The sequence below is a fragment of the Brachionichthys hirsutus genome, chromosome 13 (genome assembly GCF_040956055.1).
Source record: "Brachionichthys hirsutus isolate HB-005 chromosome 13, CSIRO-AGI_Bhir_v1, whole genome shotgun sequence".
Taxonomy (NCBI): domain Eukaryota; kingdom Metazoa; phylum Chordata; class Actinopteri; order Lophiiformes; family Brachionichthyidae; genus Brachionichthys; species Brachionichthys hirsutus.
In genome coordinates this window covers 11,554,141-11,577,387 of record NC_090909.1, presented here as the reverse complement: position 1 = coordinate 11,577,387, position 23,247 = coordinate 11,554,141, and the positions used below count along the sequence as shown (strand labels likewise).

Here is a 23,247-nt window from a genome sequence, read left to right as displayed (position 1 = left end):
ACAAACAAACAGACAGACAGATACAGGAAATTACTCTTCAGTGAGCTGTTGCTGCCTCTGGCAATGGATAGGACCAATACCCTCATCCGAAGTAACTCAAGTCAATAGCTTAATGGTAAATGGGCTTTTATTGGGACTGTATGTAACCCATTTTAGCCTGACTGACCACTAAAAAGTGCTTCACGAAGCAAACCAGCTTCCACATTCCCACAGTGATGGCAGAGATGGCCTTTCAAGGTGCCACCTGCTCATCAGGATCCATAACCACTGACAGTATTTTGCTGAAGGATATGTTCACATGGAGACTCACATTGGCTTGGTATCAAACCACTGAACTTCTGATTAGTCATCAACTGCGCTACCAATGAGCCACAGCAAAGATCTTCACGAATTCGGACATCAAAACTGATTAAAAAGCTTTTATCACACTGACTCTAGAATAGATAAACCATCTTGAATCTCAAAGAAGTGCAAACCGCCATATTAACACATGACAGGGCATCACAAAATCCATGATCTCATGAAGGGTCTTGTGCCAGAGGGAGCAACGAAAGCACAATTTAGCATGATCTCTTGAGAAGCAACGCGACCACATAAAGCCTGGTGAAGTCAATGCTGTGGTGATTTTGTCTAATTCATTTACCGGTAATATTTTGAGGGAAACCCGCCCACCAACTAATTTTGAAGCTCCTTTGACTGCAATGTTACAGAAAAATTCAAAGTGATCCATAATATCAGCAAATAGATTTAATCACATATTCCTGCTAGGATATCCAACATTCCCTGCATATTTCATAAAGATCTGTCTGTAACATTTTGAGTTATGTTGCTAACAGACAGACAGTCAGACGAACACGCAAACCAACACCAGCAAAAACATAACCTAGTGCATTTTGGACTTCTGATTAAAAGCTCCAATGTGTTCTCTGTAGCTTCACTGGCTCTTTTACAGCTCTTTTCATTCTACCTACAGAGGAGGAAAAACAATTCCAAAAGAGATTAAAGTAGCACTTTATGTTCTTTTTGAATATTTTTTCCTCACCTGATATTACAAAACCTCCATGCATTGTTTAAGAATGTTTCTATTGTATCAGGATTTTGCTGGAAGCCACTGAGGTCTGGTTCATCATACAGCTTTAAATCTGACCTTGTAGCTGTTGATCTTACTCCTTACACCTAATATTCATTTTTAAACAGTTATCCATGTGCAACTCGCCTTTTATAAGATTAAAAATGTCTTAAATAAGAGCGTGTTTATATGCATACCCCTTTACACTTTGAATATAAATAATTTATGCTAATGATGCAGATTAAAATTAATCCGTAGCTTCAGTGTCACACTGCGTATCACGTTGCTTCACAAAGGCATAATTCTGATGAAGCTTTCAGCAACAAGAATGGAAAATATATTTGCTTCTGCCATGCAGCTTCAATTAAATTTCCAATAGACTTAGTACAAGAGTAACTAAATATAGCTGCTTAAACGTGCTTTGACCCATGGATGAATTGTGAGCATTAAAATTCATAGCTCCTCATGAATATGATATAAAATATGGGTTTCGTTTGGAGAACAAATGGGAATTAAAAGGGTACTTTTAAGGAACACATTAAGAGGATAAGTTATCCACTTACTGGTAGTATATAGAGTGAATATAGCAGCCGCTGCCTGCGTGTCGTTGTCAAAGATGTTAGGCTTTGCCCGGCCTTATTAAATGATCAGCTACTCTGTGTATTGTCACAGTCTACTGAGTTTTGGCAATGGTGGCCAAGAGCTGCTGAGCATTGATGCCAAAAAGTGGCTTATCTTGATGGATTGGCTCATTATCACCTTCTAATTACAGGTGGATTTTCAGGTGTATTCATTACGTGCTCTGACCGGGCTGTGTGTGTGTGGGAGAGTCCCGGGGTTACTGTTACACAGGCTGAACTGCAGGGGGTCAGCTGGTGTGTGTCAAGGGGGACCAGGGTTTCCCGTTACAGCTGTAGGCTGGCTGTAATATTCATGAACTCTTTCGGGGGGGGGGGGGGGGGGGGGGGGGGGTGTTGTGGAACTTTCAGCCTGCCTCTCTTTCTCAAACTGCCTTTGCTCTATCGAATACTATCACAGTGTGCTTCTGGAGTTCAGCATGCTAAGAGTGTTGTGTTTACCTTATGATACTATAACTCTATCATCATTTATCAATGTTTTTCATTACATTACATTTTTGGGTGGGATGTCATGTCATATTTGAAGCTTAGGACGATATTTCTCGGCTGAAGCTTTCAGTATTGGGACCCTTCAGTCAGTCCTGATTCACTTTTAAAACCCTCAACAGCCAGGCCCCTCCTTACCTCACAGAGCTGATTGTGCCATGTTGCCCCACTAGAACCCTGCGGTCCCAAAATGCTGGGCTGCTGTTGGTTCCAAAAATTTCCTTAAGCAGACTGGGGGGCGGAACTTTCATTTATCAAGCTCCTTTATTGTGGAATCAGCTCCCTGATTGGTTCGTGAGACAGACACCATCTCTATGTTCAAGAGTAGACTAAAGCGTTTCCTTTTTAACAAAGCTTACAGTTAATCAATACAATAATCAATCTGCTGTCATAGGCCAGCACTGGTGGCTTAACATCATGACACACTGAGCTCTTCCCTCTTTATCTGATTATTCGTGTTATAAATACCGTATTTTCCGGATTATAAGTCGCGGTTTTTTTCATAGTTTGGTCGGGGGTGCGACTTATAAATCGGAGCGACTTATATATGCTTTTTTTTACAAAATCTGTGAGCGCAGAGACAGTAGCCTACACATTTCTATAACAGGTGTTACAGGGAACTCTGTGACCCGTCAGAATCTGTCGCGGTTTCTGGAGGTTCAGAGTTATCTGTCACACCTGTTATCTAAAAACACAAATTAGAAGGGCTGAATGAAAATGGCGCCGAAAAGAAAGTCATATTCCGCGGCTTACAAGCTTCAGATAGTGAAATATGGAGCCGAAAACGGCAATCGAGCAGCAGAAAGAAAGTTTGGAGTGAGCGAAAAACTTGTAAGGGACTGGCGAAAAGCGGAGGTTACGCTTACTGAAATGAAGAAAACAAAGAAAGCTAATCGCGGGCGACAAGCTAGGTGGCCGCAGTTGGAGGAACGAGTTCACGCATGGGTGCTTGAACAACGTGCTTCTGGGAGAGGTTTGTCAACGGTGCAGTTGCGTCTCCACGCCCAAGTGGTTGCCAAGGAGGTGAATATAAACGGCTTTGCGGGAGGACCTTCTTGGTGTTACCGCTTCATGCAGCGCAAACGCCTCTCTATCAGAGCAAGGACGACACTGTCCCAAAAACTGCCAGCGGGCTTCCAAGCCAAGGTTGACAGTTTCCGCGCGTTCATTGAAAAGCATGTAAGTGATCGCAACGTGACACCGGATCATATTATTAACATGGACGAGGTCCCCCTCACTTTTGACATCCCCATGGGCCGAAGTGTTGCAGAGAAAGGGCAAAAAAGTGTGAATATCGTTACAACTGGTCATGAGAGATCACACTTCACAGTGGTGCTGGCATGTTGTGGAGACGGATCAAAACTGCCACCGATGGTCATTTTCAAACGAAAAACCATGCCAAAAATCCAATCCTCCTCAGTTGCAGTCGCCGTGAACGAGAAAGGGTGGATTGATCAAGAAATGATGAACTTGTGGCTTACAAAGTGCTACAATAAGCGACCGGATGGCTTCTTTAGAGCACGTAAAGCTCTGCTTGTGATGGATAGCATGAGAGCGCACATCACACCACAGTTGAAAAATAAATTAAAAGTTTTAAACTCCATACCTGCCATCATCCCTGGAGGCTTAACCAAAATACTCCAGCCACTTGATATCTCCGTGAATAGGAGCTTTAAGGCAGTTTTGCGTAACCTGTGGGAGCAGTGGATGACGGATGGAGAGCACAGCTTCACGGCAACCGGTAGAATGCACCATGCAACTTTCCTGGAAGTCATTGAATGGATCGACAAAGCATGGGCTTCAGTGACAACCGCAACCATCCTGTCGGGATTCAGAAAGGCTGGAATAATTGGAACTGCAACTGACGACGAGTCTGATGTAAGCGACGTAGAAGAGGAAGCGGCGTCTTGTCTACCTGCCGAGTTGGGGGAGTTGTTCAAAAGTGACACCGAGGATGAAGATTTCCTTGGATTTCGTGATTCGGAATAAAACCTGATATTTTGGTAAACGTGTTAGCATGTTCTTTGTGCTATATGTTGTTTGGTGTTGGATTTTATCAAATAAATTTTCCTCCAGTGCGACCTATATATGGTTTTTTCTGCATTTTTTGGCTGGTGCGACCTACAATCCGGAGCGACGTATAATCCAAAAAATACGGTATATGTGAGTCATCTCTCTCTCTCTTCCCGTAGTCTTGTGCTCTCTCTCTCTCTGTTTGTCCCTCTTTCTCTTTCAGGTCCTTCTGTCCGTGGTGCTGCAGAACCTGGACCTGTGGCCCTCAGCACTGATGCCCATATCGCTAGCATTAGCATTTACAGCTTTATACATTTTGTTTTTGACTTCCCTATTCATCTCCTTGTTTTTGACTCTCCTCCTACCTGTCATTCATTCTCTCTCTCTCTCTCTCTCTCAACCCAGCTGGTCAGACAGATGGCCGTCCACCATGAGCCTTAGGTTCTGTCGAAGGTTTCTGACTGTTATAGGCAAGTTTTTCTTTGCCTCCGTTGCCAAAGTTCTTGCTCTTTGTGGGACAAGTTGGGTTCTGTCTTTCCCTGCTAATCCTGTAAAGTGCCTTGAGATAACTTTATGTTGTGATCTGGCGCTGTAGAAATAGAATAGAATTGAATTGAATTGATTTGAATTCAAAGCATAAAGTACATCTCACTGTTATATTTTTTAGATGACGAGACATTAACAATCATATAAATACCCCTATTTCAAATTTACTAAGGAAACTGTATGATAGCAAGTAGCAAGAGTTCAATTCATTAAAATTCAATTATAATAATGACAAGGCGAACGGGCGGTGACGTCATCTTAGCATGCCAGGGTGAAGAGAAGATGCGATTCTTTTTAGCTGGAGCGCAAACAGAAGAAGAAACGGCGAGGCTGGGGCAGATGTTTTCTTGTTCGAGCAACGCTTGTTTTCCGGAGGATGAAGGAGGAGTCGTCTGTTTTTGACGTCGAGGCACTGAGCTCTGAGTGTGGAGCAGCAGACATTGCTGCTCTGGCAGAGAAGTGTGAGGCTTTTCTGCAGAACCCAAATTCTGGTGGTCATTACTAGTGAATGTGTTGAATTCAAGTCCATAATGAGGCTAAGGGTGCTTTCACACTGCACCAAGAGGACTCGGTTCCTTTGGGAGGTCTGCGTTCACACTGTGATTTCATCGTGAAAAGAACTTTCGGAGCAGCGTCGCGTGGCTGAAAGCGGCGCTCGTCGATTGGACAACGTTTTTTTTGGTTTGCTGTGCGCTAGTTACGGCTGCTGCTCGTTCATGGAGGGAATCTCATTTAGTTCTGGCCTACATCATAAATGTTACACAACGCTAGTCGTTTTTAACAAACACAAAGTCGCTGTGGATCCGTAAAGTCTCCGGCTCAGTTCACAACAACGGAATGAAACGCTTGTAAAATGCTTCGGGGTTTTATGCTTTGCTGTCAATCAAAATCACTGCCGCAGACAGATCATCCAATCATCATGCCCCAGAGACGCTGATGGGCGGGACAAAGCCCAACATTTATCCAATGACCATCCAGTTTCGACGCCTGTGCTCCGTGGCGCTGGGGGGAGAAGTCGTGTCAGTTACCGGTGATAAGTATCTGGTTCTGAACAAAAGATTAAAGTATTATAACGCATATTTAGTTAATTAAATCTACACACAGCGGTACATATTTCACCACTTTTAGTTTTTCTGGTAACTGAGCTTCCCCTGCAGAGCAGCTTGAAGTACTCGCTGTACTTCCTCTACCGGAGACGCACCGCGTAGCGTCACTACGTACAGCTGATCCAGCCTTTGCTCCGCCGAAAGGAACCGAGACCCTCCTTTTCAGGTGGACTTTTTGGATCCTCTCCAGAGTCCGGATGCGCGTTCACACTGGCCCAAACAGAGCGGATTATCCAATGAAAGGAACTCTGGTCAGTTTAAAAGGGAGCAAACAGCGGCAGTGTGAAAGCACCCTAAAACTTAAACGTGGGTCAATCAGCAGCTTTTCAGACGTGGTGCTGCAGCACTAAAATCTAGAAGCTAAACATCTCAGCTGTTTGTGCTACATCTCAAGCATCCAGAGCAGAATGTGAAAGAGAACTTAGTTTAATGAACTAAACGTGTTAATGAACGTGTCCAACCATTGGAGACATGAGAGGGACACAGGACAAATGAGGTTATATCCTGTATTTTGCAGACGAGGAGTTCCAGGACTCTCTCCCGACCACAGTGCACACATGAATTAATTAATTTTATTTTATACTTACATGTATAAAAATATGTAAGTATTTGTACATACAGAACAAACAGAACAAAACACAGCACAGTTCAAAAAAGGAGTAAGAAGAAGTGGAATACTTGAGAAAAAAAATTCCTACCCCTTTCTGATTATTATTCAGTTTATAGCAAAATATTCAACATAAATACTTGGAATAATAAACCATAAAATACATATAGAAATAAATATATATACTCCTCATCATCCACAGTTAACACCTTTCCTCTTCCTTACTTGTTTAGAAAAAACATGTTGTACCTCCCTTGCTTGTTAATTTTATGTTTTATTTGTTGATTTTATTTTATGGTTTTTTTGATACTATTGAGGTTTGCTTTCAAATATAAAGTGCGTTCAACATAAAATGTATTGTTATGATGTTGCTCACATTTGTCTGAGGGTCTGCTCAGAGACTTTGTGGGTTTGCTCAGACACATGAAACATCAGAGGGAACATTGATTACAGTGTATTACAGTCACTCGGCTTTACTTGTTATTGTCCTTTTTGTTTTGCTGCTCACCATTCTTTTCACAACTTGAGAGTTGCGTCGTGGTCGCCAGTGTTAACCTTTCCAGTTCTTGTCTCCTGACCGTGGTTGGGGGACACCGGGGACACCTGCTTTCCCCCCGGGGTTAACTCCCTTACTTCACGCTGGTGAACAAAGGAAGTGTGTAGCAATGCGAAAGGGAAACGCCAGCCTTCCCAGAGATTCATGAGGCTTTATTACCCAACTTGCACACAGTTAATAACGCCGTCTCTCTGCCTCGTTGTCTCTCACACATACAGCATATGTCCGCTCCACGGCTTCACTCTTCACCCACACACGGTGCACCTAAGCCACGCGCACACACACACTCGCATTCACACACTGAGCTGTATATCTTAATGCAGGAGCAACACACATCTCACAACACTACCGTAACATGAATGTATTTTTGTGGAGAGATGTGTCATGGCCAGGAAACATAAGCAAGTTTACAAATGTCAAAATGAGGTTTCCGCCATGGATCATTGATGTTTCCTATAAATGTTTCTCTGCACTGAGCTGTCCATCATCTCTCACTGCTGCAGTTTGTCAACACAAATGTGTTATAAATGGGGTTTGTTCGCCACTATAACAAATATATACTATATATACTATAAACTATAGTATATGTGCAACCAGGAAAGCACACTGGCATTTCTCTTTGTAAAAACAAAACAAAACTATTTTTCTGAAATTGTGACACCTCAGAGCGTTCAGAGTTCAAGCTTAGGTAGAACTTAGTCCAAATACTTCGTCTCATCATCGTGTAATTTTTATTTCCCAGAGAGAGTAGATCTATTCCCCCCCTTGCGCTTCTTCTCTCCGCCTTGCTCCGCCTGCCGAGCTGCAGTGAAGGTCATTTGAAGGTCAGAAGCCTCAAAAGGGTTCAAACAAAGTTCACTCGCATATATTAGTCAATTCAATCTTTCATTCTCTCTCCCCAAACTAGTTGGATATGAGCTGGGGGGGGGGGGGGGTAATCCATCCGTCATCGGAGAGCAGAACGCGGACTTTCTAGCACCGTCCCTGTTACGCGTCGCCGCTGCGCTCTGCGCCGTCAGTAACGGGGACGGAGACGACGCGGCGGGATGCTGCTTGTATCAGCATGGAGGACTCCTGCTTGGACCTCCGTGCCAAAGCGCAGACCGAACGCGGAGCGAGAACATGGCAAGTAAGCTTTTAGAAAAAGTCGTGGGGCATTTTGGTCCGAAATAATTCATGATTCCGCTGCAGGACGACGGAGAAAAGCGAAATCTGCCTCACCTAGACGAGGGGGGGGGGGGGGGGGGTTGGATGGAGTTGTGTGCGCTTACGCTGCTGTTCTTTGTTTTTGTTTTTGTTTTCTCTGTTCGTAACGACCAGGACTAGTTGAGCGGCACCATGTTTGACTGCGTGGACGTGCTGGCCGTGGGTCCGGGGCAGATGCTGGCCGTGGGTCCGGGGCAGGTGCTGGACTTCTACACGTCCAGCCCGTCCTCCTCCTGCATGCTGCGGGACACGGCGCTCAAAGCCTGCCTCAGCGGACTGACGCGCAGACAGTGGCAGCCACGCCGGATCGCGCACTGTAGGTTCAACCTCTCGTTATTGTGTTTGCGTGTTTTAATACGTGCACGAGCTGCGTGAGTCAGGAAGGAGCGCCAGATAATAGAACGGATCCTCATGCACGTGATTTATATCAGGGAAAACAGGCAAATGTCCTGATTCAAAGTGTGAAGGGAGGAAAAGTTCTTCCCTGTTTCTCCTTCTGGCGCTGAGTCGGATCAATGGCACTTCCCACGAGATTAGCGGGCTGCTATCGGAACATGTCAGCCTCTCGTGCTGAAGGCTGATGGATGGGCTGCAGGAGATTAAATGTCTGAGGGATGGCTGCATTCCCAAGAATGTTGCGTTAGAAGCGATTCCTCCTGTGGAAGGAAGAAATGTCAGCGTTCAGATTGAGATAACATTATAGGCGTGTGAGAATAAAATAAAATAAACATTTATCATTTCTAATAGGAATCGGGTCGCATATACTGGTAATATAATATCTATAAAAATGTTACCTGTGCTAGTTAATTGTAGAAAAGAGGCATCATTTTGAGATCTGGGTCACCGTCTTCCAGGAACCGCATCATCATCAGCCCGGTGTTTGCTTTTCCTCGTCACCTCCGCGATGCATCCTCTCCAGCTTCCTGCTGCCATTCCTCTGGAAGCAGTTGAGTGGAGGGGAAAAGCAAAAATTACGCCCGTCACCTTTAACCTTTGTTTAACAGCAAACTTCATTCACTGCCCAGTTCTTATTGGTGTATCTATATATATATTATTTTCAATTTCATCATGTGTGTAATGAAGAGAGCTAAGCTAGAAACAAAAAATAATCAATAATCAATTAGCAGAAATGGGCGTCTACAAAGTTTCAAACTGCTTATGCCTGAAGCAAGAACCAAAAATAAAGTTCTTCAGTTATTTCTGTAAAGCCTTATATTTAAGTATATATATTATGGTGTGGTTTCAAATTCCACTTTTTAATGGTAAAATTCTCCCCCTCCACACTGGTTTTCCCAGTCATGAATGTCATGACTGGGAATGAGAGTTTTACTGAAGTTCACTTGTTTTTTTTATTCCATAAATAAATAAACCTTTGTATTTATATACTAAGTTAGTTTTAGAGAAAATTGTAAACCTTGAAATCAAGTTTAAGAGCTTAAACAGGTCTGTGGCCGCGATTCAAACAATGAAGAAGCATTTTTTTTAAAGCATGAAAATAGTGCTATTGTCCTTTCCACTCTGAAAGGAGTCAAGAGAGCAGAAAGACATTTTTGTAAAGGCCAAAAGGAAGCATAATTAGTTTAAGAAGTTGCCGTCCTTGTCACAAGAATTTTAAGGGTTTGTCTTTGGCCCCTGCACAGAATTTAATAACATTTGGTTTAGAACTTTTCTCCTGACAAAAAACAAACAAACATACAGACACTGGCAAAGACATAACTAAGAATGGCAGAGGTTAAAATAAAGGAATGAGCGGAATGGTAAACATCAGCAGATTGGAAAAGCCCATCCTTGTTGGTACCGACACCAGTGTGCTGATCGTCATTATTATTACAGAATTTGTTTCATTGCCCGATGAAGTACCGTAATTCACTTTAGTTGGCACAGACTTCATTAAAATAGAGATCCTGCATTGTGTCTCAGTTAAACATAATGTTAAGTTAAAATCAAATAAGTGAACAGTGCCACGTGAAGCAGGGAAATATTAGGAATAAGAATTTGTGTTGCAAATGGACAGTGATTGTCCCACAGTGCAGATTTTCCCACTGCTTTTTGAGAAAATGTTTTTTGATACTCATCCTTGACCCATAAAGCTGCACGCCAGCCATTTGTGCCCCGGCCCCTGCCCGTTTCCTGTTTGAATGTGGCAGTGTTTGATTTGAGAATTCCTCTTGCAGGTAATAGAAACGTTGTTTTATTAATTTCTTTGTTCGTGAAAACCTCCTGGGTGCTAATTAGCTGCATTGACGACAAGCCGGCCGTTAATGCACTTCCTCTTCCAGCTTAGATGTCATTAAGAATGATCAAGGACGTTCTTTACACTGACAAAATGGGCTTTGCCACTAAGGGAAGGATTCACAGTGCTGTATGAAGTAACAAACGAATTTCACATTTCATGTCGTCAAACGTAATCCAAGAATTAGGTGACATAAAAAGCCCGAGTGTGACGTTGGACTGAACCGATTTCCCTGTTGGATGTGTGTTGCTCAGCTGAGGTGTGTCTCCAGAGGCATCTCTGATATGGACATGGAGGAACATTCAGACAGCTTCCACACCAAGCTTATTTAGTGGGCATTTGAAATGAATAGCAGGGGGTGGGGGGGGGGGGGGGATAAAAGGCAATGTACAACCGCTAATGAAAGGATCGCTCTGTGATGCCACGATTAGGACAGTGTTCGTGTCCCACCGGGGTTAAAGCGCTACTGTGTATTGGCAGTAATACTGGCCCTTTAATAAATATCAAATACCAGGACTACTATAGCCTCCTGAGACCCAGCCCGCTAGCATGTCCTCTGTAGTGGACATTCTCAGGAGGATATACGCCTGCTCAATCACAGCTGCAGAAAAAAAAAAGAGTTCTCTTTTAATGAATAAATGAATGAATGATTAATAGTCATGTTTCATTACTGCAACCTTTAAAATACTGCTTAACCCTTAAATATATATATTTTTAATTTGGTTCCTGTTCAGATTCATGATTGCTGGAATGCGGCGGCCCGGTGGCACAGTGGTAAGCGCTGTTGCCTCACAGCAAGGAGGTCATGGTTCAAATCCAACTTGTAGTCTTTCTGTGAGGAGCTTGCATGTTTCTGTGTGGGTTCTCCAGTAGTTCTCCAGCTTCCCATCACCAAAAATATGCAGCTTAGGTGGATCGGTGACACAAAATAGGTGTCTGTCTGCAATGAACTGGCAGCTTGTCCAGTTTTACAGTAGTTTGGCATTCATGTACAGTAATATGACTTTATGCACAGCATCTCTCTGAGGAATGGGCTTTACATATCCCATAAAGGGCATTAAGACCAAGACTATATACATTAATTAAAACAAAAGATTTTAAATGATAAATATCAATTTAATAATTATAGAAGTAAACAGGAGAATACATGATTTATTACAAATGCCTCACTCACTCATTGAATACTAAAATAAGTCTATGTATAAATATTTTACATGATAATTTCTCCTATGAAGATTTTATATTGTTACAACTGTCATGCATATGTTATGTTATTTAAAATAAGCAGTATATATCTGTCTGCATTACAGCTTTACACTATTATTCATTAAGGGTTTATATTCTTCTTGCAAATGAGCAGGATGGTTGAAGTAAAGTATTGTCGCCGTTGAAAGGCAAACTTTGCTTTAAAATGAAGATTAGAATCTTGGTTTTTCAGGTTTGTTCCAGAGATTGAAATTAAATTGAGACGGCACAGAACATCTGAGAGGTCTAGAAACACGGCAGTAAGCAGGAAGTCAGCACACCGATGTGACAAAGGGACATGCTGGTCTCAGCGGCAGCTGAGAGATCTATGGTACACACATTAATCACACCTGTACAGGAAAGCATGTGTAACAATCACGGTTTCTGAAACTGATTTCATAATTGTAAAAGAGTATGGATATACTTTTCTGTGGTCTCTAAAATGACACATTACATTCTCTTCATGTTGCCCCCTGCTTGTCTTAGGCAGCATCATTTTCCCTTGATAAAGGATTAATAATAGTTTCATGTACTTTAACATACAATGTTTGAGGATTATTGTAAAATGTAAAGACCTAACGGACATGTTATGTTTTTTTCCAGTTGAATTTATACATAGAATTATAAACCTTTAAGATTGTGAATGGTACAAAGAATTATGTCCAAATTGTGACATTTACATACATTTCTGTATTTAAAAATGGCGTACAGTTATCAGTTTTTCTCTGGTCCTTCCGATAAATTCTAATTGTTTGGTTTTTTTCATACCAGAACTCCAAACTTTAATTGTTTTGTTTAGAGCTGACAGCAGAATCCACTCTACAAATGCCTGCTAGAGGAGAACACAATTACACAATTAATGTGCTTCAAATACCTGTGGATGAAAAATAAACCTCTCACATTCCATTTCATTGTTGCCTGCTTTTATGGTGGAAGATTTGGTCACATGACTGCTCGGGGATCCCTAAACATCAGAAGATGTCAGAATACTGATGGGAACATTCAAATCACATGAAGATTTTATTGCACTCTTGAAAAGCAGGCTTTACCTCTCCTCCCACCAGACACGGGTCAAATGTTTGCTCTTCAGTTTTACTTTCTATTCCTTGAGCATTCAAAGCCGTTATAAATGTCCTTCTTTATATAATGCTCTGGGGCGCAGCACAAAGCTTGTTCTAATTCGGTGTACTTTGGGTGAACTTTGGCCATTTCCTCTCACCAGGCCTGCTCTATGTGAGCTATTTACTTTGTGCTCCTGCAGAGAAAACGTGCTGGAAAAACACTTCCTGATTGGATGTGTCAACTGGGTGGAGCAGGAAGATGGGAGGATGACTGGGAGTCTTCTAATCCTCCCAGGCCCACCACACCAAACCAGCAGGGCTCGCTTTAAAGGGCCCATGTTCTACTCTTTTTCCACAAGTTTACGCAGTTCTCAGACACTTTTATGAAATATCTGAGCCAGTCTTTGGTCAAAATAGCAAACAGGTGCTGCAGGACAGCGTCCCTCAGTTCTGTCTCAAACAGGTGCTGCAGGACAGCGTCCCTCATTTCTGTCACAAACAGATGCTGCAGGACAGCGTCCCTCATTTCTGTCTCAAACAGATGCTGCAGGACAGCGTCCCTCATTTCTGTATCAAACAGGTGCTGCAGGACAGCGTCCCTCATTTCTGTCTCAAACAGATGCTGCAGGACAGCGTCCCTTATTTCTGTCTCAAACAGATGCTGCAGGACAGCGTCCCTCATTTCTGTCTCAAACAGATGCTGCAGGACAGCGTCCCTCATTTCTGTCACAAAACAGGTGCTGCAGGACAGCGTCTCTCTTTTCTGTCTCAAACAGATGCTGCAGGACAGCGTCCCTCATTTCTGTCTCAAACGGACGCTGCAGGACAGCGTCCCTCATTTCTGTCTCAAACAGATGCTGCTGGACAGCGTCCCTCATTTCTGTCTCAAACAGACGCTGCAGGACAGTGTCCCTCATTTCTGTCTCAAACAGATGCTGCAGGACAGCGTCCCTCATTTCTGTCTGAAACAGACGCTGCAGGACAGCGTCCCTCTTTTCTGTCTCAAACAGATGCTGCAGGACAGCGTCCCTCATTTCTGTCTCAAACAGATGCTGCAGGACAGCGTCCCTCATTTCTGTCTCAAACAGACGCTGCTGGACAGCGTCCCTTATTTCTGTCTCAAACAGACGCTGCAGGACAGCGTCCCTCATTTCTGTCTCAAACAGATGCGGCAGGACAGCGTCCCTCATTTCTGTCTCAAACAGATGCTGCAGGACAGCGTCCCTTATTTCTGTCTCAAACAGACGCTGCAGGACAGCGTCCCTCATTTCTGTCTCAAACAGATGCGGCAGGACAGCGTCCCTCATTTCTGTCTCAAACAGACGCTGCAGGACAACGTCCCTCTTTTCTGTATCAAACCGCTCTGCCAGAAAATCCTCTGAAATTGAAACCCAAACTAAATTCATAGAGGCCACGCGCTGCGATGACGGTAATATTATTAGGATTCAGGACAGAATAAAAATGCTTTGAATCATCCATCCATCTTCAAACCGCTTATCCAGGGTCGGGTTGCGGGGGGCAGCAGCCTAAGTGGAGCAGACGCAGCACTGATGTCGCTGTCTGTCTGTCTGTCTGTCTGTCTCTGTCTGTCTGTCTCCCGCTCCATAAAGCGTCTTGTTCAGTGTTTACCACACACTAAAACATTTTTGCTCATTTTCCCCGGAACATTACCACCAAAAATAAACTTCATGCAGGGAAAATGCCATAGAGCGTGGACGGGCAGAACGCAGACACGGGGACGCACGTCAGCTGGCGGCTCTCAGTCGCGGCTCGACTCGGCGCTTCTCGCCGATGACGTGGCGTCTCAGGGAGAGCCAGCCCCCCTACGGAGGAAGCTCGTTTCAGCCGCTTGTTCTTTTGTTCACTACCCAAAGCTCGTGACAACAGGTGAGGGTAGGAATGGAGATCGACCGGAGACGGTGAAGAGAGCGCAGATACAGGGACACACGCACGCATGTGCACGCACATTTTGTGCACGTTTCCCCCTCCTGACGTCATGAAGGGGAGGGATTTCTTCCAGACGTGTTTCAGGAGGTGATTTCAGACCTACCAAACTACGAAGGATTCACTGGACGCTTTATTTTGCTGCTTTGGGTTGATAAGGAACCAAAATCACCAGAATAGTGTAGAAACATGGGAAAAGGGAGTTTTTCAAAATATGTGCCCTTTAAATTAAAATTAAAGGTTAGATTTTAAGTGCACCTTTTGCCTCCTGAAAGCGACATTATTGTGTGAAACTGCCTGTGTGCGGCGACGGACTTTGCTTCAGGTTCTTTGCCATCTGATGGTCATGTGGATTATGAGCAGGGACTTTTGCACGTCTCTCGTTTACAGACTGGAGGATCTGCATATCAGGATGTAGAGCGAACAGACAGATGCTTTAGTTTGGTATATAATTATGAGTCTCACATTCTGCCTCACATGTCATGTTGGACTGAACCGGGTTCCCTGTTTGTTTTCAGGCTGTGGAGGGGGGGGGGGGGGGTGTATATTATTTGCTGGCATTCTGAGCATTCAGTGGCACACTTTGCAAATAGATTGTTTGTACATGTGAATACTGGATTGCAGAGACACTCACTGAAATAATGCCTTTTTGTTTTTTTTAAAGAAAGACTTTGCTACTTTCCGGAGTACATATTGTCAAAATAAAAATGTCTCACTGTGTGATGATGCTCACCTTATCAGGTTGATTACTGTCGCCTTTCAATACTGGTATCAGTCTGGGAGTAATGGGACAGAATTTTGCAGTATTATAAACTAACCAAAATAATAATAATAATAATATTAATAATAGCAGCTACTAATTAGAAAAAGAAAAAACTCTGGCTTCACGTTTTAGTTGTGTCATTATTGTCACTGCTTACTGTTATATTTAAATAAATACTATACAACTCATATGTGGATCATGAGATGTTTCTCTTCATTACCCTCGCCGAAGGGGAGGCGAGGGTATTGCAATTGGGTCCGTTTGTTTGTATGTTTGTTTGTTTGCTTGTATGTCCGAGCGCATGACTCAAAAACTAGGAACCCAATCGACTTGAAAATTTTACACAAGCAAGGTTCTGTCCGTGGCTCGGTCCTCCCCGAGAATGGCGTTGATCCGGATCTGGATCCAGATTCTAGAATTATTTTTACATCTGGAATCGTGCCTGTGCTGTATACTGCCACTTTAAGAGGGAGGGACACGAATGGCATGATGGGAAAAAGAGTCCAGAAGGAGTCTTGTAGTACGTTCCGGAGCAGCAAGCTAGAGCAGGTTTGGCCCCTCTGATCCGGAAGCCCTGTTTACTGTCTCACAAGATCCAATAGTCTATTGGAGGCGGGGTCTGCAATCTCTGATTGTCTTTCTAGTTTAATTTTGTTTTTCATGCTGACTGCAATGAATATCGGTTTCCATCGTGTGTGAATATCATCCTATCACAAAGACTGAAAGACTCTACTTGATGCACTTTGAAGACACGCCAGAACTGCTTAAAATTACATGTTATAGTGATCTCATATTAGCACTTGAGTTGTTTGATACTGCCGGGCCCCCAGTTAAAAACAACACAGCAATAAACAGTTTTTTCGAACAAAAAAATATAATGCATTTGTAGCTGTATACACTTAGTTGTAATTGAGAGACACAGATGGATTTAGAGTGTTTGTGTTTGTAGACTTCTGTCATTCCAGTTGTTGAATCTTTTGCCTTGGGATCCAGCTGTGGCTCATCATAAAGGAATTATAAGCAGAGAGGACCCAGAATGAAATTGGAGGGTTGTGGACAGACTTGGAGGAGCACTCATAATCTGCCAGCCCACTGCTGATGCATGAAGCATTTTACAGCAGAATAACACCCTACGTGAAGAAGATGAAGACTTGAAATGTTAAAATGGTTTGCAGACCTTTCATTTTGCAGAGTGCCTTCAATGTCCCTCAGAGCATGTATCCAACAATGGACCAAAATGTAACTCTATCAAAGTCAGTCATGCAATGAGCAACAAGTTTATGTAGCTCAAAAGTCATGAATAAATCTGTCTGAAATGTAGATTACATATAATTTTCCTCAGATGTATAATAATAATAATAATAATAGCCATCCACCACTCTTATCTGGGGGTTGGTCCTACTGGCAGCAGAGGCCAAGCAGGCTATTTCTACCGTCTGCCTATCCAGAGACTCGTTCCAGTATGTCCTGGGAGGTCCCAGAGCACGCTCGGGCTCGGTGAAGGACGTAATCCCTCCGGTGATCTCTTGGTTGTCCTTCTATTGTAACATTCCTTAAAAGTCTCCAAAAGGGCATTTCCAGTAACATGGATATCCTGATCCACCTGAACCGCCTCTACTTGGTTCTTTCCACTAGAAAACTTGGTTCGGACTTTTATCATCTCAGTGTTGAGTGTTGTAATAATAAACTTGCTATTTGTGTAGACAGTACCGTTTGTTTCTGAGATCATCCCTCAGACTGATGAAAAAAGTCAATCCTGGACCTGCACATTCGTCCCAGTTGGCGGACCAGTCAGAGGAACGGTTTGCTCTCGTGTCCCCCCTCTTTCTGCCTGCAGCCCCCAGCAGGGCGAGTGGGCTTTCTTGTTTGACCCCAGCAGAAGGTACAGCCAGAGGCTAAGGGCTCAGCAGCCACAGGTTTTCTCTGGCTGCTCTTGAACCAGACTGTGTGTTCACTTGTCTGTCATCAGCCTTTATTTCTCTGTGTATGTTAACATGCAGGGAAGTCGACTCAAAGTTTAATCACGCAGAAAATGGAAAAAGGCTCCCCTGCACCTGATAGGGCCTGCACACCACCAGACAGGTGCCCATTGACCACCCCCCCTTCCATCTCCTGAAACGCACATAATCACACACACACACACACGCCGAGGGGTGTAATGAATCTATATTTATGCATCCCATCTGTCTGCAGGTGGTCACACTACCTCCCAGACTGAGCCACGAGTTTCAAATAGGCTGCTTCTCCTCAGTGTGGGACTACCCATCCGTCACGAGGCTCCGAAGGCATATCAGAAGCGTTTCTCCTTTCGATGTTTGGGTGTGCCGCACCACATGGGAAGGGATACTACAGATTGTTTTTGTGCTCCAGTAGTCATACATCCTCATCATCAGGCGAAAGCATCGTTTCACTTTCATTGTGGGAAATGCTGGGATGGCCGTGGTTAATGCGTCGAGAGAAGGGGAAGTGACTCACTGCTTCTTTCACCTCTGCAACCAGAAACGGTCACTTGGATTGTGCTCGTATTTTAGTTAACAGCTGATGAGCAGCGGTACAAAGGCATTGGCCGGCTGTGCATTTCACACCTGGGCCTTCAGCGAGGTCCTACGCAGTCCCACCTGAATTCATCCCCCTCTTATTACCGTTATTATGATGCTACGGCTAGTCTAGACACTATACGCTTAGGGAGAAATGCAGTACAACCGCTCGTTGAGTCATTGTCGTGGACCCTTACAGGAAGGCAAGGGCGAGTCACCTTAAACGTAGTCAAGTGCAACATAGTTATATTAATATTTCCAAAGCATTTAAAATCAATACATTTGCATCATTAAGAGGGTTAAACTACCTGTCATGTTTGTGTTTTTTTTCCTTGTATTTTATGCTTTCATGCCGTCCCTTTATGTGTTGCATGATAAATTGAGAGCTTTGCCTTTCGGCTCAGCCTCCTCGCCATGACGGATCTGTGCCGAATCCGCATTACTGCAGACGCTGCACCGACTCGTCTGTCGATCTCCGGTTCCATCCTTCCCTCACTCGTGAACAAGACCCCGAGGGGTGAATTTTTATAATCTTTTAACATTTAATGAGTTTTGCTACAGGTATCTACTGTTTTATGAAATAATTATTTAAATCATTGGTTAGATTTATTTGCCACTCTGTCATGTCACGATGATTGACGATATAGTTTGGTAAAGTTAGAAAGATATTCACAGATTTGGACTTCCGGCATCAATAACTCATTGGTGGTACTTTGATAAAAATGATGCCTCTTTCCCCATCATTGTAAACTAGACGATGTGCAAGTTCAGTTTTATCAAAAGTATCTGTCTTTCAAACTGCAGAAATAACATAGGTGTCTACACCTGTGAGACGAGTGCCAAGGGACCGTCTGCAAATTGCAACACCGCTGGAACAACGAAGAGAGAAACTAGAGTACACAGATATTCAATAACTTTTGTTCACTGTAGTGTCACCAAAATCACTTGAAGACAGCGACTTTTGAACTTTTGCGCAACATGAGCGGGATCAAAGTTTTCCCTTCAAAATGAGTCATGGCATACATGACGGTCAGTTCTGTTTTTGGCTTAGCTTGGCTAGCTTTCATTGTGCAGCGCTGTTGCCCTGTGCGCTTGTCCGTTGAGCTGTAGATCCACTCAGGTGTCCCCACAAGTTTTCAAAAGCACCATTGCTTGTAAGTGCCCAGGTGGGCTTTTGCATCTATTCGCTGCCTTGGTGGTCATACAGGTGGTTGAGAGGGTGGTCCTATGATCGAAAGGTTGACGGTTCAAATCCCAGCTCCTGCACTTGTGTACACTGTCCTTGTGTCTTTAGGGAAGACAGTTCACCCACGTTGCCTGTGTGAATATTGTGAGCAAGTGAACGTTGATTTGTACGGTTTTTGAGTGTTATTAGTACGGTGGCCAGTGAAAGGGGGTTGACGGGTATGTTATTAAATTTGCAAAGCCAGTGAGGCTCCAAACACCAAATCGATCAATCGCAAATAATAGGCATTCCCATTTTTAATGCTCAATTAAAATATATCCATCCATATCCAAACATCTCAACAAAATTGCACTTAGCTCACTTGTTTATTAAGATGACAAAGTGAAATTTTGCATTATCAATCCCACAAGGACAGGTTTGATCCTGCCTGAAATTTCACCCAGTTAAATCTGTGTGGGCAAATACATTTTATAGGAAAAAAACATTATATTTATTAAATATCTTTGTTTTAGTCCAGAAAGCCCGGGCCAATGTGTACTTGCACTTGTACGGCCAACTCCAGTTCGCTCCCCCATCAGATGGCTTTGTTTGCCAGACCACTGGCTTCCTTCCAGCGTGATGTCTCCCATGCATCTGCTTTATGTGCAAGCTGCTTCTGACTTTTCCCTGCCAGCCACAGAGCAAAAGCATTTGGAGCAATGAGATGACTTGTCTTAATCAAAAACGAATGACTGTCTGTCTGTCTGTCCTCACTAATGAAACCAGGTCGCTCTGCATTTGTTAAAAGGTTTGAGAAACTGAAATCTGAAATCCCCTAAAGAAGTTGTTTACTCAGTGGAAATTTAGACACACGTTTGCCAAACGTTTCTAAATCTTGAAGCAGCACCATTATGCCAGCGTTATGCTAAATTCTACTTAAAGATTCTGCAGAACTTTATGTGGGTGATGCTGTCACTGTTTCATAACAAATCACAGATACTTTGCCTCATTGCTGAAACCGCTCCTCAAACCGAGATAAGATAATGAATAGTTTTGTAAACGATCTCACTCTAATTAACCTTCATTGAGTTTTCTCATCTGTCATTACTTTGCTAATATTTATCCTCATGTATGGGCATGTCTTGTGTCTTCCTTAGCACCACTGGGGTTACTAAAGGCAATGCTGTGAACTCAACATGCTCAACAAAGTCACATCAGGTATATGTAGCGCAAGATTAAATTATACCACCAGGGAATTCCATGCAACAACGCGGGTCCAGTAATTATAAGAGCTTGTCTCTTACAAACAGTTATTGAGTTTAGTCTAATGCAGACATGGGCAAACCACGGCCCGCGGGCCGTATACGGCCCGTTATGCTTTTCAATACGGCCCGCCGAACTTGTCCAATTACCAAAAAATTCAAAATCATAACTTTCATTTTGTCCCTGCAATACCCGTGTTTCACCAGCAGATGGCGCACTGACAACCGCGGTGGCGTGTAGCGAATTACTCTTTGCATTAGTTTCTTTTTCCCCATTACTCTCTGACCCCGTCTGTAGAAATGAGCGGACCAAAGAAAAGCAAAGTAGACGGTGAGGGCCGAGTGTTTAATAAAGAGCGCGCAACAAGATTTCTTTTCACCGAAATCCGATCTACGGCTGCATGTCTGATATGCCAAGAAGCCGTTGCGGGTTTTAAAGAATATAATATCAGCCGTCACTTTGCCACAAAGCATGCAAACTACGCCAGCAAGCAATCAATGCAAGAACGGGAGTTCTGCCGTCGCTTCTCTGATTTAAAGAAAATTGACGCATCACTTCAGCTGGTGTCCCGTCCCGTCACAAGACCCTGAAACCGCACCGCAGGAGCTGCAGTTGGAACTGATCGATCTTCAGTCCGACTCCGCCTCAAAGGATAAGTTCAAGTCTCTTAACCTGAATGACTTTTATGTCTCACTTAACGAAGCAACGTTTCCAAACGTCCGGAGGACGGCACAGAAGATGCTGGTGTTGTTTGGCTCGACCTACGTGTGTGAGCAGACGTTCAGCGCCATGATGAATAAATCCCGTTCTTTTAATGAAGTGCGCATTTATGCACAGCAGTGGAACAACAATGAGTGCAGCAGAAATGATTGAGATTTAGTATTTCGTGTTTTGATATGTTTTGAATGTTGAAAGTGATCATCTTTTTTCAATAAATGTTGATTTATTTACGTGTTCAAGTGAAATTTATTAAAAACAGATGCAATCACCAGGTTTGACAGATCAGTGTCATTGCTATTTTAATCTATTTACATTTCTCCTCACACTGTTGTGCCAAAATATGTGTAAAAGCTGCATCTTGCATATTCATTGAGACAAACGTACTACCTGCATTAGGGCTATTTTGCACATTTGAAAGACGCAGTCCTTCGTACACACTGTTAGTAAAGCGGGTTGTACATTTATCTGTGTGTTTACTGTGCTATGAGGTTTGCACACTACACGCAGCGCTTTAGTATATCTGGGCCAAACACTCATCCAAATGCTCCTGGCCCGGCTCCTCTGTCAAAATTTCAAACCCAATGTGGCCCGCACGTCAAAAAGTTTGCCCCCCCCTGGTCTAATGACATGTGGGGACAAAGTCATCTAATCAGCTGAGATCAGAGAGACTCTTCTTTATTTTCTAGAGTTCATACACACAGTGGTTTATTGTCACGTCAGCGTCCTCTCTATTCTGATTGCTCATTATCCGGAAGTCATGAGCCCATCATATACCCACAGCTGCATAATGGTAACTACTGCTGCATTATGGTGTGTGTGGTTTTTAACCAAATCATTAAAAAAAGGTTTTCTCACCTTTGACTTTTAATGGCTTTACTTATCTTTGTGAAAGAGCTTTATCTGACTGTAACATAACACAGTCTTTATTTTCCCAAAACTTCAGAGTCAAAATGTCAAAGACAACTAATATCAATGTCACAACCCAGCATCAAATCACACACACACACAAAACAAATCGCCATTTCGTGCAGAGGCAGTTACTGCACTGTTACTAATACCATCAATGAGTAAATAAGATTTGGAAAAATACATTTTTTGTGCCACGCTTTTAAATATGAATGTTATTTTCTAGTTTCGGATATTTGAATGACACTCAACCAAATGAAAACAAGCCTCCTCCTTCTTTCTTCTGTTGTCTGGCAGCGATTGAAACACAGAGCAGCAGTTCTGAGGAGATTGTCCCCAGCCCGCCGTCCCCGCCGCCCCCTCCCAGAGTCTACAAGCCCTGCTTTGTTTGCCAGGATAAATCTTCTGGATATCACTATGGTGTCAGTGCTTGTGAGGGCTGCAAGGTAGGACTCGTGGCTCTATATATATATATATATATATATATGGCATGTTTCAGAGTATAGTTGCAGAGTAAAACTGAGCTTTGTTTACATCAAGGTTTTCTTCAACATAGTCTGTATGATTGGATTACACATACAGTATATATGTGTATTGTATGTGTAACCATTAAGTGTTTTTTTTTCTGTTTGAATTTTTTCTGAAGAAAATTCAGACATAACTATGAAATGAATAACGGGCCTGTGAGCACAATTTGACTTCAAAGCTTCCTGAATTGCATACAAAGCGATAATTCCTCCTCTTTATATTTGAATCCTAATGTTTAGCTCCAACAAGGAGGTCTTGTTTTTGCCGGGGTTCATCTGTCTGTCTGTCTGTCAGCAACATAAATGGATTGCACTTATATAGCACTTTCTACACCTTTAGTGCCCACTTTACAATTAAGACTCACATTCACCCATTCACACACACATTCAGACTCCTGTGGGCGACTGCTGCCATACAAAAAGCTGTCGGACCCACTGGGAGCAATTTGGGTTTCAACATAACCCAAAAGGTTACAGATGGACCTTGATGAAATCTTCAGGAAATATTGGAAATGTTACCATGAACAGATTATATTTTGGGGATGATCCAGAAAAGATCCTGGATTCTGGATCACTTTGAAATGTTCATTAGTATTGCAGTAAATGTAGCTTCAAAATGTGTTCCTCAATATCTCGGTTGATCACTGACCAATATT

The 23,247-nt window shown here is 43.1% G+C and overlaps 1 protein-coding gene across 1 annotated transcript in view; it reads left to right on the top strand.

Moving 5' to 3' along the window:
• The first annotated feature begins 8,359 nt into the window (after positions 1–8,359).
• Positions 8,360–23,247, top strand: part of LOC137903507 (retinoic acid receptor beta-like) — a 50,423-nt gene continuing 35,535 nt past the window's right edge. The window contains exons 1-2 of the mRNA XM_068747656.1: positions 8,360–8,543; positions 22,362–22,510. Coding sequence (XP_068603757.1) covers positions 8,360–8,543; positions 22,362–22,510 — 333 coding nt within the window. The remainder of the gene's footprint in view (positions 8,544–22,361; positions 22,511–23,247) is intronic.